This window comes from Talpa occidentalis, unplaced genomic scaffold (assembly GCF_014898055.3).
Source record: "Talpa occidentalis isolate TD23 unplaced genomic scaffold, MPIMG_talOcc4v2.1 talOcc4.3, whole genome shotgun sequence".
Taxonomy (NCBI): domain Eukaryota; kingdom Metazoa; phylum Chordata; class Mammalia; order Eulipotyphla; family Talpidae; genus Talpa; species Talpa occidentalis.
Window position 1 is genome coordinate 124,339,060 of NW_023603184.1, and position 16,288 is coordinate 124,355,347.

A 16,288-nucleotide genomic window follows, 5' to 3' on the forward strand; every position below is an offset into this window, starting at 1 on the left:
CATTGGGATTCATGTGAAACAATATAAAAAATAATCAAACCTCCGGCATAACTTCCAGACTACAGGAAATGCTATTGGGGGATGGGGTCAAATACAAATTGTAGGTGGGACATTCAAAGACAAAATAATTTGGGTTTATCAGAAAAAATGTCATCAGGGAAGGTAGAATGGTAAATAGTTGCTTGTAAAAAGTTTTGCAGTTTTTTTAAAATCTAAGCATGTAACTACCATACAACCCAGCATGGCCTCCTGATTTATCCCAGAGAAATAAGAACAGCCTACACACACACACACACAAACTGTACAGAAATATTCAGACACATTTGCAAAATCCCTTCTGCCACATAAGTTTCCAGGGATTGTGACATGGTAATCTTTGGGAGGCATCATTCAGCCTACCACAATCCCCCCACACTGGTTTTCTCCTATTTCTCATTGTTCAGGTGTGGAAAGCCTCAGCTCTAATGAGCACCATTTCCCCGAAGTTTCCTAGCAAGGAGAATTGGGAACTCCTGTACTTTAACCTGAAAACCATCACTCATCACAGTGAAAGCTGAAACGAGCAGTATCACTGCAGAACTGCCTGTAGATTCACAATTTTGTAACTCCTGGGTGGATTCCCTTTTCAGCAGCTCCAGCCTTATAAGCAGCAAGATAGTCCTTATTTGGCATTCACAGTAAATTTAGACCTATGCTTAGAGCCATGGACTCTAGCATCAATTTGTCAATCCTTTTGTTCCACAACATTCAGTCACTCGCTAATCAGGGAAAGAGACTTTGATACACTTTTCACCATAGTTTTATCATTGTCTTGAGTTCTAGGATTCATACCAGTTCTAGGATTCATACCACCACTGGATACAGTTCTGAAGAGACCTTTTGCAAGTACAGGGCCAATCCTCAAGAGCGGGATTTCCTTGACAATCAAAGATCATGACAAAAAATAATGTGAGCATAGGAATGGTAAACTTCTACTCATTTCTTGTCATGCAAAGGAAAAAAAGGCAGAGGAAAGGGTTCTGTGGAGTTTTAGCTCTCCACTTTATTCCCCTGAGCTCTGAGCTTGCTCAGCTTCTCTGCTGCTATGTATATTTTTTAAAGCTCCCTAAATGATCCTGATGGACAACCAGATATTGGAACCATAGGTACAGGTTTTAAGGGGAAATAAACATTTCAAACAACAAAAAAAGTACATTTTTTTATTAAACATAAAATAAGCATCTTTCAATCTAAATTACATATTATACTTATTACCTGATATACAACCACTAAGTCTGTTTTAAAAAAAAGACAAATTGCATATTTTAATTTATTCAGTAAGGAGGTATCAAAAAATAATGGCTTTATCTCTCCTTCCCTATTATCTTAATTTATGTTAAAACTTGATATGTATTTTATAACACTAAAGTAATGGCTATTTCAATATTAGTGTTTTTAAGGTAGTGATTATAAATTCAACTAATTTGAGAGAACAGGAAATAAACACTTTCACCTGCCGGTTTCTAGCTCTTTATCTCCTTTGTCATTAAGATGATAATGCTATATAGAGATTAAAGTTTGGTTTTAAATTGCAGATACAGATTCCCCATTTTCCATAATCTTCAGAAAATTTTCAGTATTGTATGATAAAAAAAATCAATTCCAAACACACCTGTACATACCTTATAAAAATACATTTAAAAACAATAATGGGAAAAGTTCTAACTACTGACTGGGTCATCATTACTCTGAAGGTGAGTAGTATTATGAAGAGACTTTGATTCCTTTATCTTTTTCAGGATATTCTTCCACATCAGATGAGAACATTAACTCTAGGAAAGAAAATGAACAGATCATATGCAAAATATTTGCTAGTACCTCAAAGAGTTTTAGATATAAAGAGTCTCTAAAATATTGACAAAATTTACAATACGAGAGGCTCAAGTGAAAATTCCTAATAGTAAAATCTAATTGTAAAAGGGAGCTAGTGACAAATGTACAAGCTTTATATTTTAATGTGTTCGAGTTTTAAATGTATTACAAATCCCTGAATAATAAAACATATAATTTTAATATAATTCTTACTGAAAAGATAATTTTATTTATTCTTATTAGAGAATCCAGAATTATTCAACAGACAAAAGGGTCTAATTCTATAGCGTTCAGGACGATCTAAAGTACAGGAGACAGATATGGAGGAAGGACATGGAGCTAACATGTGGTGTGTGCCGGGGTATTGTAAATATATGATCTTATGGAATCATGCTAACAACCCAACATGCAAGGTCTTCTCACCCTCATTTTATATTTTCTTTTTTTAATCCACATGGAAGTAAAATGCTATGTGACTTATACTGCCCTGAAGGAGAATAGGATTCTGAAAATATTTAGTAAGTAACACACACTTTGTGATTTATACTGAACACTGCACATGTCAGCTGCTGCAGCTTCAATCCCAACTACACTGGGACATGTTATTTGTTGATATTTTCACATTTAAACTATTACATAGTATAGATACATAGTTTATTAAAATACCAAGATTTCCAGGGGGAAAAAACCTAGGAATCTAATAAAATAAAGTCCTCTGATATAAGTATTAGATGAAAAAGTCTTTGAATGGCTAAAAACTATACTGGGTAAAAGAAAAACTACAAAATACATAAAGCCTAAGGAGATTTCTAAAAATACCTAAAATAGATCAAAAGGAATAAAGCAACATGATATTCGGTGAAGCAACATGAGAATTACAATGCAGTAAAGTATGCTACTGAATGAAAAGACATAAGATTACATTTTTTTTTCTTGGTTTTTACAAATGGAAATGTTGGTGAGATTTTCAATTCTAAGACTTCTGAAACAGATAGGTTGTAATTAGATGATCAAGTTGTAGTTAAATGCTCAGAAGTTTAACAAATCAAGAATAAAACTGATAATCACAGTCCAGAATATATCAGAGATTCAAATATGAAACTGTGGAACATCTGCCAAGGAAATACACCTAGGTCAGGACTGAGCAGTTCCTGAAGCAGTGCAAGAAAACCAGCAGTTTCCTAATATGATCTCTCGTCTTCAAGTTTTCCAAAAGGAGTCTGGAGACTAGAGATTCGTAAATCTCACTTCACATTCATTAGACAAAGAATGAAGGATTAACAGTATGTGCCAGATAGAAGAAGTAAGAATAATTCACTTGATTTATGTGTCTGACAGAGGCTACATAAATGAATGATTTATTGCAAATTAAGGGATTTGTTGATCAGGAGACTAAGAAGTAAAGAGTTAAGACTTTCTATGAAATATGTGAAAGGTTCAAAGAGAAGACATACCTCCTAAATATATACAAGAGCTATAGAAGTCCCAAAGCACATTAAGAACCCAGCTCGTCTACTAGATACTCACTCCTTCCTATTTCTCTTGGCATTCTGTTACATCACTTTATTTTTATTCTTGTGTTATTTTAATATGCCTTTGCTTTGGAATATTCCAAGCAATAGCCAATAAAAGATTTATAAAATTATTAGAGAAGATTTCTTTAATACCTTCACTAAGATCCATGCTTGGCCTATAAGATAAAAAAAGCCAAGACAATCCAACCAGAAGGGTCACCACCAGATTCACCACAATCCATGGCTGGAGAATCTGTTCCTCAATTCCTGCTGCCCTAAAGGTATAGAAATATTGATTAGAAATGTCTTCACTTTGGCTCATATATCCAAATATATACATTTTATAAATTTAAAAAATAAAAAAGCAATCCTCATCTAGAGTAAAACATAAAAATATACCACATTTAGGGTCTCCCTGGTGGCGCAAGGGTTAAGATGCAACCTATGAAGCTATCCGCAGCCACTGCAGCATGAGTTCGATTCCCAGCCAGCCAGGGAGCAACCCACATGGTGCAGCACACCTCTCCTGCCTCACCCGCTGCCCCCGTCAGCAGTGTACTTCGGTCAATCTGCCTGTTCTGTTCCCCACTCTGTCTCTGGTGAATCCTCTTACCCTTCCCTGCCCCATGCCTCTGGCCTGTTCCCCAGTTCTTGTATGCATAAATAAATAAATCATTAAAATATATATATATATACCACATATATAAGAGCAAAGCTTCAGCTTAAGGAACTGTAAACAAATCTACTTTGCACACTGATGTAAATTTAGTTGCCAATTTTTTTTCTAAGTTTCCCTTTTCTTACAACTACTATGGATACAATGTATGGATACAGAAAAGCATCTTTTCTTTTTCTCTGTACCACATGCCTCCAGCCACTCTGAAAAATGACTGTCCCTCTGAGTTTAGGGAACTGAAATCTCAGCCATGTGATTTTGAATCTGTCACCTTCACATCTGGCCACTGACCTGCAGAGATTGGCTCTCTGGAATCTGCTCTTTCTGGCATTGCTTGGTTTTTGGACTCTGTCCCCCAGCTACCCACTCTTATCACTATTCTGGGGTATTAAGCTTCCTGACTAGGAGTGAAGGTGAAGCACTCCTCCAGTTCACCAAGTAATGACTAAGTTTAAAACCATTACTTAGAGATTTAAATCAGATTTATAAAAAGAAGACATTTAATTAAAAATGCATACATATATGTATGTACATTTTAAATGCAGCTATATAGAACAATAGTTATCTATTAACCAACAGAATAGGTATTTGCTTGCCATAATTTAAACAAAAACAAGCTCCTCGTTATTTATAAATGAAAACACATAAGAGTGGAAGAGTAGGAATACTACCATGTCGCTGTTAATACCATCAACAATTCCTAATGCTATGGTGAATTCTTACCAGAGGCTGCCATTAACAGAAGAAGGTGTGTAAAGGTGAATCCTGTCACTTGTCATTTGCTGACTCAGGGATAGCGTAAGAGCAGCAAAGTACACTGAGTAAAAGACAAATGAAATTACTGATTAGGCATTTTAAACAACCCATTTTATTCTGAATTTATAAATCCCTTTAAGGTCAAAAAAAAAATCTACACTTTGGGGAACAGTGACATGAAAAGAAACTTATTTGATCAATTTTAATAGACTAGAGAGCCTTATATTATTTTTCAAGATTACAGGTGCAGAAAAGCCTTTTGAAATACTTACTATATCGTCATCACAATTGACAAGGACCAAGAAACTGTTTTAAGAAAGTAAACAATTTATTCAAGGTCCTAAAACTAAATTTATTAATATTTTCACAAGTTAGAATAAAATATATTGTAAATTATCAAAATATAAAATAGTATTTGCTACTGAAATGTTTTACCACCGAAATCTGTTTAATGCAAAGTAGAAAATGCAAAAGCTAAAAATTCAGCAATACCAAGTTAAGCTTTTAAGTTACTTAGATCAACCTCTATTGAAAAATAATTGTATCAATATTATGCCCACCATGTTTTTTTAATTATAAATTCCACTAAGTATAACAATGTTTATATGGTACGATCATACAAAAATAAAATTGTATTTTTCCTGGTTCAAAATTACAGTATAACTCAAATATCTTAGAGTTATCAAATTAAACTCTACTCACAGAAAGATGCTAAAGCTGTGGGATCCAGAGCAAGAAAATTTCTGATTGCCACTGATGTTTTAGCAAAGTCAATCCTAGAAAAGAGAAAAGCTTCTTGTCACAGTGCATTTGTAAACTTACAAAACTGGAGTCTCTCACCCATAGTTTTTTCCTTCTCTATTCTAATACTATCACATATATTGGCTATTACTAAGCTTTAAATAGTTTATACTTAACACATATGAAAGTACATCATATTTATGAAAGGTCAGCTATAACTAGAAGACTATTTTAGTCACAATTCTTTGGAGTTAACACATTCCGAAGAAATAAATTTCATCTATAAAATTTCATTAGATTCTACCTTTGTATTACTCGTTTCATTAGGTTAAAAGTTGTTTTTTTGGGCCTCCCAGGTGGTGCAAGGGGTTAAGCACCGCATTATGAAGCAACCCGCAGCCACTGCAGCATGAGTTTGATCCCCGGCCAGCTAGGGAGAAACCCACATGGTGCAGCAGACCTCTCCTGTCTCACCCACTGCTTCCCTCAGCAGTGTATTTTGGTCAGTGTGCCTGTTCTGTTCCCCACTCTGTCTCTGGTGAATACTCTCACCACCCCCTCATCTCTGGCCTGTACCCCAGCTCTTATATGCATAAATAAATAAATCTTAAAAAAAAAAAATAGTTGTTTTTCTTAGTGGGTTGAACTATGTTCCTAAAAAAAATATGTTGCATTTGGAACACCTGTGAACATCACCTTATTTGGAAATAGGGTCTTTACAGAAACAAATAAGTTAAGATGAGGCCATAGAATGAGTCTCAATTCAACATGACACATATTTTAAAGAGGAGACATAGACAAGAGACACATAAACGCAGATAACAGAAACAGAGATGGGAGTGATGCATCTATATGCCAGAAACTACTGGAAGTTAGGGGAGAGGCATGGAATAGACTCTCCTTCAAAGCCTCAAAATTGAACCAACCTAGTCAACACTTTAATTTCAGATTTCCAACTTTCAGAACTGAGAGAGAATAAACTTCTGTAGTTTATCTCTAATTTGTAGTACTTTGTACTGGGAGCCATGGGAAACTAATATAATACCCAGACTCTCATCTATACCTAACTTAGAATATTTGGAAGATGATATTTAGGACTTTTTGTATTGATTATATTTGGATTTTTTTTAAGATTTATTTATTTATATATACAAGAACTGGGGTACAGGCCAGAGGTGTTGGGGTGGGGAGGTGAGAGGATTAACCAGAGACAGAGGGGGGAACATGATAGACAGACTGACTGAAGTTCACTGCTGAGGGGAGCAGCAGGCAAGACAGGAGAGGTCTGCTGCGCCATGTGGGTCTCCTCCCTGGCCAGGGATCGAACTCGTGCTGCAGTGGCTGCGGATAGCTTCACAGGTTGTGTCTTAAGCCCTTGTGCCACCAGGGAGGCCCCTTGGATTAAATTTTGAACTTAGACTTCATGCTGAAATGGTTAAGATTTTGGGGAAGGTTCTTATTCACAATAGTCCCGTCCCTCCAAAAAATGGCTTTGCTTAAAAAAAGTGTAAAATAAAGTAATAATAGAGTAGTCCCCCCTTATTCATGGTTTTACTCTTTGAAGTTTCAGTCAACTGTGGTCTAGAGATATTATACAATATTGATTTCTGGCTTCAACTGGTTGGGGCTTATGTTGACCAACCACAGTCAGCAGTGCAGGAATGGTGCTGCTCTTAACAGACACTTGTTGTGAGAGGCCTATATTATACAATAAGATATTCTGAAAGAGAACATTCATATAACTTTTATTGCAGTATATTGTTATAATTGTTTGATTTTATTATTAGGTATTGGTGTTTATCTCTAATAAGAGATTAACTTATGTTATTAATAAATATTAACTTATTAACTGCCTAATTTATAAATTAAACTTTTTCATTGGTCTGTATGTATAATAAGAAACAAAGTATATATAGAGAGAGTTTGGTGCTATTTGTGATTTCAGGCATCTACTGGGGGTCTTAAAACTTACCCTCTTGTAGAAGAAAGACTACTGTAGTATCCTGTAATTCAATCTCCAAATCTGTGTTAGGTAGTCAGTGATAGATTTTGCTCAATATTTCCTCCTAAAGAAAATTTAGAAGGATCTGCAGTCACTAACAGTCTTACCTGTCAAAAGCTGAAACTGTACTTAGAGCCAAAAGCAAGTAGAGAAGACTCTGGAATGGATACGCTAAGGTCTTGTATTGTTGCAGAAGGTTGGAGAGGTTAGAAAGCTGATCTCCTGCTAGAACATATATCACAACAATATTCCACACAGCACAGCCAGCCAAGAAGCCATGAGAAAAGAGACCAACCATCCTGAATGGAAAAGGCTCTAATTATTATACAAGAATTACTAAAGTAAAAAGCTAAATTATTTTTTGAAATTTCCTCACATACAAGAATAAAACTCAACATTTCATGAAAAGTAAAAACAAGGTTTTTCTTTCTACTCCACTAATAGGCAGGTCATTTAACTCTAACTAAACGTTTAAAAAATATTCCTACCCACCATTTCAAGTTGTCAGTTTTTTTCCACAGTGCTAAACAATCAACACTTTAAAATTTTTAATTATGGAACATTTGTTTCAAGAAACACCCAACAGAAGTAGCCACCTGAAAGCTCTGTGCACTGAAAGTGCAACATCTCGGGTTGTCCAAGAAGCTTTCATGTCCATTGACACATCTGTATTTTCTGTGGTCTTTATCAACTCTGAACGGTCAGCAGCCTGGAATCGCCCTGAGGACATATAACACAATTATGAGTAACTAGCAAGAGAGATTCTGACAATCCTTTTTATTATTCCACCCTTTAAAGACCTCAGACTAAAATTGAAATTTTGTTGTTTTTCTATCTAAAAATTTTCCCTGATTCAGTCCCTGTTTCAGAAGGTTTTGTTTTGTTGCTTAAAAATATTAGTTTCTATCCTTAAGAAAAGCAAATAATGTTCATGCACTTTCTTCTCAACCAAAAATAAATGTTAAAGTAGCAGTTTCAGAAATCAATTATATTTAACGAAATATAATGAACTCCCAAATCAGAACAAAATCTAGAAACCTTTAACATGACATTACCAAAAAAAAATCTAATTTAGAGATTTAGAAGTATTAAAGTGTCAATGCCAACACTTTAAATATAAGTCACTATTAAAAACAGTTTAAATTTCTTAGGAAAAAGATACCAGTGTATATACCATGACTCTCTGTGATGACAGAAAAAAATGGGTTGTTCCATACACTTCTTTTAAAAAAAATCCATGTGAAAAGTTTCAGTTCAAGTGTCAGTACTACAACACTTTGTAAACAGACTTTTATCCTTTTACTGTTAATGAAGAGGCACTTGCTTATATATCTTCTAATCCACAAATGGACTCAGGAAGTTGGAGAGGTTCCATTTCAATTATCCTTGCCAAACTTGACTTTCAGCTATTTTAGAGGGTGAAAGACAAAGACAGGACAGCTAATTTTCCCTAAAAAAGGAAAAACTTCTGGGCAAGTAACGGATGCTTTTCATGGTCAAATACTCTAGTAGGATAGTTTCTGTGCTAAGGAAAGCCAAAAAAAAAAAAAAAAAAAAAAGAGGATTGAATGATACTGCTTAAAAACAGACTGAAATAAGTTACATGGTCGCGTGGTAACTAATACAAGCACTTGACTATTAGTCATGAGATCTTGGTTCAGGACCTAATTCTGCACTGACCAGCCATGAGACACTGGGTAAATAGGTTATCCTCAGAATGGCATATTTCTCACTGGCCAAGAACTGTAAAGACATCTTAGATGGGATCTTATGAAATCTGAATTCTAAAACAATTTATGTAAAATATAAATTATATATTGGAAGGTCTAATCTTTATGTTTCATATGAGTTCTTCAGGCAGCATATTCTTAGCATATCCTATGGAGTAATAGACAGTCATCATCATACTTTCAATAGATTTTCCTTAAACACAACAAATGCAGCCTTATATCCAATGGATATTATACAATGTCAGCACTATTTTCCAAAAGAATACACAGTTATAATGTATTATTTCTTATTTAACATGGTAATACTGTCATTTTCTCTTATTTATTTTAAATTATAGAGTTTATATCATTATCTGCCCCACCAACACCACTATCAATTGCAGAAAACTGGTAAAGTATAACAAAGAATAAAGAAGTGGGTAAGGATAGGGGAGATTTAAAATTTATACATAGTCCCATAACCTAGAACAAATAGCATTAATATTTGGTATATTTCTTTCTCATTTTTTGTCCTATTTAGTCCTCTACATGTGTATATGTTTCTTTTTCATTAGAATTTTTCCATGAAATGAACAATTCTCCCTAAACTTTATTTTTAATGGTGCAGAAATTTTATGACATAGATGTACTATAACTGACAGATACCACTCTCCTCTTGCTTTACATTGTTTCAAGTTTTTTGCTCTCATGAGTAATAGTGTGATGAGTTATCTTTGTGTATAAATTTCTGTCCATATTTTTGCTTATTTCAGATTTCTAGAAGTATAATTCCTAGGTCAAAGAATTTCCCTGTATAATTTTTAAAGAATTCACATTCCAAAATAAGGGACCACTTACGGCTTTTTTCCACAAACACTTTGCCTACGGGTTGGCTAATGCCAGTAGGTGCAGTGAATATAGACTGTTGCTCTGGAGTACTCTGCTCATCAGTAATTATGTCTTCATCTTCTACTCCCAGCTCATTGACAAACTGTAATTCTGCTGGCTGGGTTTTCCTTTAATCAAGGAAAAAGAAAGAAAAATGGATAATTATTGAATTTTTACAGACCTACTTAAGGAGGTACCAGTGAATATAATGAAAAGAGTATTGGACTTCAAGCTGAATATTTGGTTTTTACACAAACAGCTGTGATTAGCTGCTAAGCGTAGCAAATCGCCTATATTGCTGTAGGTCTAAGTTTTCTCATCTGGAAAATGAAATGACTAAACCAAATTTGTAAGGTTCTTGCCAGACTGAAAAATGAATGATTCTTTGTAGGGCCATTTACAAATACAAGCAACAGTGCTATATAATTTTTTTATACTTCAGTATAGTATGCCACTCTATTTTATCTAACAATTATCTATGCCAAACACATTTTCATTTGTTGCTGAAATAATAATTTGAATTTTTTAACATGAAAAAGTAAATCACAATAGCCTATTTTATTAAGATCACTTTTAATTTTAAATATATTTAATAAGAGTTTTTGTTAATTATTTGCTAGTTACATAAAATATTTTGTGTTCCTTTTTTGGGGCAGTGCTTCAGAATTTTTACTGAAGTATAATATTTAACTTTTCTCAGTGGTTTACTCTTTTCATTAGATTGAGTTAACTGATATTTTTCTAGTACTACTTATTGTAGAGATATACAATTACAAGCATATATTAAGAGTTAATCAGAAGCCACCATTGAGAGTTCCAAATTAAGAATCAGAGTATTCCTGGAGGATTTAAATTAAATAGATTTTTACTTTGTCTTCCTTCGAGGCTTTTGAATAACTGCCTCCTCACTTGGCTCCACATCAACACCATTTTCATTTCGTAATAGAGATGGACTAGACATCTTCTTATGGGTGAAAGAAGTCTCCAAGTCTGAAAATGAAGTAGATTATTTTCAAATTACTGTAATGTAAAATGAAAATTGATGAATAAGACTTTTATAAGATGAGAACTTTAAGACTTAGTTTTAATTAGGCCAAACCTTACAAATGTTTAGTTTTTTAAATTTTACTCTTCCAAACATTCAAAAAATTTGAAATTACAATGCCAAACAATAAGGGAAAAAAATTAAGTAATCCAACTCCCAAGATTACTTCAAGATTCAGTAACTTCCTTACAACAGTCACAGGACTCATAGATGGTTTATTAACAGTAAAATGATATAAAACAAAATCAGCAAAAGGCAAAAGTTCAAGGAGCAAAGTTTAGAAGAAACCAGATGCAAGCTTACAAGACTCCTCTATCAATGTAGTCACACAGGATGTGCTAACTCCTCTAGCAACAAGTTGTGACAACATGTGTGACACCTCCTCTACCAAGGAGAACTCATTAGAGACTAAGCATCGCTGGTTTTTATTGGGGGCTGATCATAAAGTATTATCTGCCTGGTATATACCAAAACTCCAGATTCCCAGAAATAAAGCAGGTGCTCAGCACAAATCACATTTGTGCACAAATACACAATGAACCACCCTAATAATTCAGACAAAATTTTATATCCATGTTTACCAGTCAAGTTCCAGATTCCAGTCAAAAGCCAGCCTTCCCAAAAGGCCCTTCTAAGGTGAGTAGCCTCAAAAGGCTGCCTGCTTTGTTAACTCTTTTCTACACCGGGCATTAAGTTTAAGTAAGTCATACAGCCTTCTAACCTACTATCTGCTCTTCCCATCTGGAAATATTGGCAATGGCACCCTTAAATGCCTTCAGAACCCTTCTAAGTCTATTTTAATAAAATACAGCATGGGCTGGAAATACAGCAGTAGAGCCTACCACGGTCATCCTAGACAAAACAAAACAAAAATCAAACAAAATTAAAACCCCAGAAATTCAGAAAGGTGAACCTAATGGGTGGGTGTGTTCTCAAGTGGTAGTGAAAGGCACGTTTCAGCACAGAACTTAGTTGGGTCCTGAATTTTCTAAAAATGTTGGTCAAGTCATTTCTGTCAATACATTTTTCACTATTTATAGAACTATATATTTATTTTCAAATTTGTACCTTAACCAACTTACTAAGAGAGTATTTTAATTCAACATAATGAATTATAATAAATAACTTGCAGAGTAGGTAGAGTTGTCTGAGCATAATTTCTATTTCTCCATTCTTCTTCCCTCTTCTGACCACTGCTCCTCCTCACAGATACTAATGCCCTTGGGCGCTATGGTATCCTACTTCAACTTGCCTCTCAAAACTGTGTTCTACGTTCCTGACTTTTCCAGTTCCTAGCCATCTACTCCTATAATTCTTCCAGCCAATCAGGACCTGTTGTTATCTCAGAGGGCAAATAATGGGTCAAGGAAACTCTTCTGTAATAAATCATTTATAAGATCAGATAGTAAGAGTAGAGTTAATCTCCGAATCTTTGTTTTTTCCCTTTGTTTTACTCAAACAAAACTCATTGTCCTTTTTCTGTTTATTATAACAGCCATCCATGCTCAATATATGAAAAATTGGTCCAAAATAAAGACAATAAAAATCATCTCTAATTCCTTCTTCCACAAAACCTATCACTGTTAACAGTTAGCTATACCCTTCCATTCTTTTTACTATGTATATATACATATGTATACATACTTAGGCTCAGGGTTGAATTGTGTCCCCTCAGAAAGATATATTCAAATCTTAATACTCTGTACCTGTGAATGAGACTTTATTTTGAAGTAAGGTCTGTATAGCTATAATCAAGATGAAGTCATGCTGGATTTTGATGGGCCCTAAATCCAATAACTGGTATCCTTATAAAAGTGAAACTTGGACACAGAAACATGGAAATATGAAGATGGAAGCACAGAATGGGAAAATGTGAAGATGGAGGCACAGAGTAGAGTTATATTGCCACAAGCTGAAGAATGCCCAGGCTTGCAACAACCATCAGAAGATAGACGAAGCTTCATAGGGGTCACGGCCCTGTGGACACCTTGATTTCAGACTTGTATCTTCCAACACTGTCAGAGAATAAATTTCTGTTACTTTACGTAACTTAATTTGAGGTACTATGTTATGGAAGCCCTAGGAAATTAACACAACATATTCTATAAAAATGGTATCCTTTGATACAGACTATTGATATTTCAGAATCTTTGTTTTTGATCAGTAATATATTATTTATGGCTTTCCATCTCATTACTTCACTTTAACAATTTTTTAAATGGGTACTTGGTTTCCATTAAATAGATAAAATACGGTTTATTTAGCCAGTATCACATTGTTAGGTATTTGGTTATTACCAGTTTTTACTCATAAATAATACTGCAGTTAACAACCTTTAACTAGTGTAATATTGTAGTAACTTCTATTTCTAGAATTCCAACAGGCTATACCAATTTACATTCCTATTAGTAGTGTATGAGTGTCCCCATTTCTCATTAACACTTTTATATCCAACACTTTTGGATTTTATATTTTTTAAAAAAACACTGCTAATTTGATAGGCAAAATAAAATGACAGACTATTTGTTTACCGTGTGAATAGTGCCTGGAACATAATCTGACTCAATAAATGTTGGGTATTTTTTCATTATATTATTAATACAGAATCTATCATTTTCCCACTAACCATTTCATCATACACTAAATTCTAATACAACAAGAACTAAATTTTTTTTAGTTCTGAATTTGTACCTTTTCCCTCATAATCTATATACATAGGCTCAAAAGAGACTCTCTAAAGTATTCTTAACCCATTAGAGTTACTCTAGTGGTGAAAGTGTTAAAAAAGAAAAAAAATGGGCTATGAGGTGGGAAAAATAGAAACAAACTTGTATTTTCAACCATAGCCTGGAAATCACAACAGCAATCACAACCTAACGTTGGTTTCTTCACATACCGAGGGGTAGCCTTGTCTTCTTGTTTCTCCTTGGAACGGGAGCTTCTAGATGCTCTGTGGATTCTTTAGTTGATAGCTCACTGCCCTCAGAAGGCCTATGAACAGCAGTTTGAACAAGGCCTTCCAAAGAAGCACTAGCTACAAAAAAACAGAGTAGGAAAAAAATGGGATAACTTAAGTAAAGATCATCAAGTCTTAAAAAGATGAGGAAAAGGGAAATAGAATCTTTCCCATAATAAAGCCTCTTATTTTATAGAACTGGTTGTACCACCAAATATTTATTTCCTTCTTCTTCACATTTAACTTTGGGCTCTAATAAAATTGAGAAAAGAAATAAATTGAGAAAATAAATAAATTTTAAAATAAATAAATAAATGGAACAAAGAAAACTGAGGGAAAAACACAATGGGGAACTAGAAAGAACAACAAAACAACGTGAGGAAAAGAAATTGCCTCAGAACTTTCAGGAAGATGAAAACATAACAGAAAATGTCACCAATGGAGGAGGACTATTGGTTCCCTGGCAGTTGATATGGTGTGACATGTACTTGAAAGGTGTGCCCCATCTCTGAATCAAATATACCATTGTAAACAAGTGCTGCCTCAATAAAAATAAAAAATAAAAAAAAACTTAAGACAATAAAAAGAAAATGTCACCATAGATAACGCTCACTTGTTCTTTAACCTAGGAATTATTAAACTCTACATGGTTTAGTCCTTCATTAACAAAATAACAGATGGTATAAAGTCATCATGGATGACTGGAGTTAACAGACAATTTATAAATCTTTCATTTGGTCATTCATTGCAATATCTCCTCTCATCAAATCTTTAAATAGATTTTGAGACACTTTGGCAGATTCTAATTTTACTGAACTACATTCCCTTGCTTGTCTTCTTCACAAAAGAAGAGATACAAATGCAGTAATAAATAAAAAGATACTTAAGTTCATTAGTTTCAGAAATAAAAGGGGGAAAGAGACATAAAAGATACCACATAAGTAAGACTGTGAGAGGCAGCAAGTGAAGAAACTAATCAGACTTAATTTTGAGGTTTCAAGTCTGAGTGTTGGGTTCCATTAAGTGAAATTTATAAGTGAGAAGTAAAATTAATCAAAGATGATGAATTCTGGATGTACTGAGTTATTTTACTGACAGAACATCATTAGTAAGTAACTAAAACAAAAAGGAATTCACAAAATTTGCTCATGATTAAAGCTTTAATACATGGATCATGGCCTTCAGACTTATGCTCTAATATAGAGATTCTCTGACTAAAATGAGGGATCCAGGAACCTTGGGTCTCAATTCCAGTATCCTGTTCAAGTGTCTGGAATCAATCAGAGCTTAAAATAATTTATATTGCCTAGGGATAAAAGACCTCAAAGAGTCTAAGATTGTTGTGGAAGTAAGTTTAGGTGGCACAACCCTTTAAGCCATGAATGCTTCTAGACAGTCTTCTGCCTTCCCCTACCAGGAATCCTGCCACTTTAAACTGACCTTGATTCTGTCCTCAACACAACAATGACTTGGGAATGCTGGGCATTGGCTCTTTCTGATCTGTGGTGTTTATCATGCCTAAGGTCTTATTAAAACCTGTGATCCCACACAAAAAAGAACTTCTTACCAAGTGTGGTTTTTGTTCTGGGCTTCTTTTTCTTAGAACGACTAGGTGGAACATCCTCTATAAAACAGAAAGAACAATAATAAAAAAGGCTGCCCAAAATCCAATGCAGAGAACAGTCAAAAGGGAACATTTAATAGGGGAGACCTTTTTCTCTCTTCCCTGGGTTCAGCCAACTTCTACACATTAGGGAAAGAAGGCAAGAAAATTGACAAAGTCTGCCCAAAGTGTGGTGCCAGTAGCTCACTGCTGGTCAGACGTAAAAGGTAAGCTAACCAAATATTTATCTGATCATCCACATTTCCCAACTCCTTAGCACTCAGGTTTGGTCTATAAATGGTTCTGTCCAATAAGCTGTGAGCAGACGTGATCTGTGTCATTAAGGGGCCAAAATATTTAAAAAGTCAGTGAATAAACCTCTAGTTTTCTTTTGCAGTGGCAACTAAGGAGGCCATGATAAGATGACAGGACCATAGGATGGAAGTAACCTGAGTCACTACACCATTAGTGAAGAGAGAGTGAAAGAAAACTGCCGCAGATTGCTGCCACAATGGACTTTGCATTAACCAGAAATAACCCTGAATGA

General features: G+C 34.5%; 1 protein-coding gene across 1 annotated transcript; it reads right to left on the reverse strand.

Annotated features, from left to right (window-relative positions):
- Positions 1-1,199: 1,199 nt before the first annotated feature.
- TMEM237 (transmembrane protein 237) lies at positions 1,200-16,082 on the reverse strand. The gene is made up of 11 exons (XM_054699462.1): positions 15,950-16,082; positions 15,706-15,762; positions 14,079-14,216; positions 11,007-11,127; positions 10,108-10,265; positions 8,137-8,260; positions 7,648-7,839; positions 5,500-5,573; positions 4,765-4,858; positions 3,519-3,640; positions 1,200-1,811 (listed from the first exon to the last, which is right to left on the reverse strand). The coding sequence occupies exons 1-11, from the start codon at positions 16,080-16,082 to the stop codon at positions 1,744-1,746; spliced, it is 1,281 nt and encodes a 426-aa protein (XP_054555437.1). The 3' UTR covers positions 1,200-1,743.
- Between the last annotated feature and the right edge of the window lie 206 nt (positions 16,083-16,288).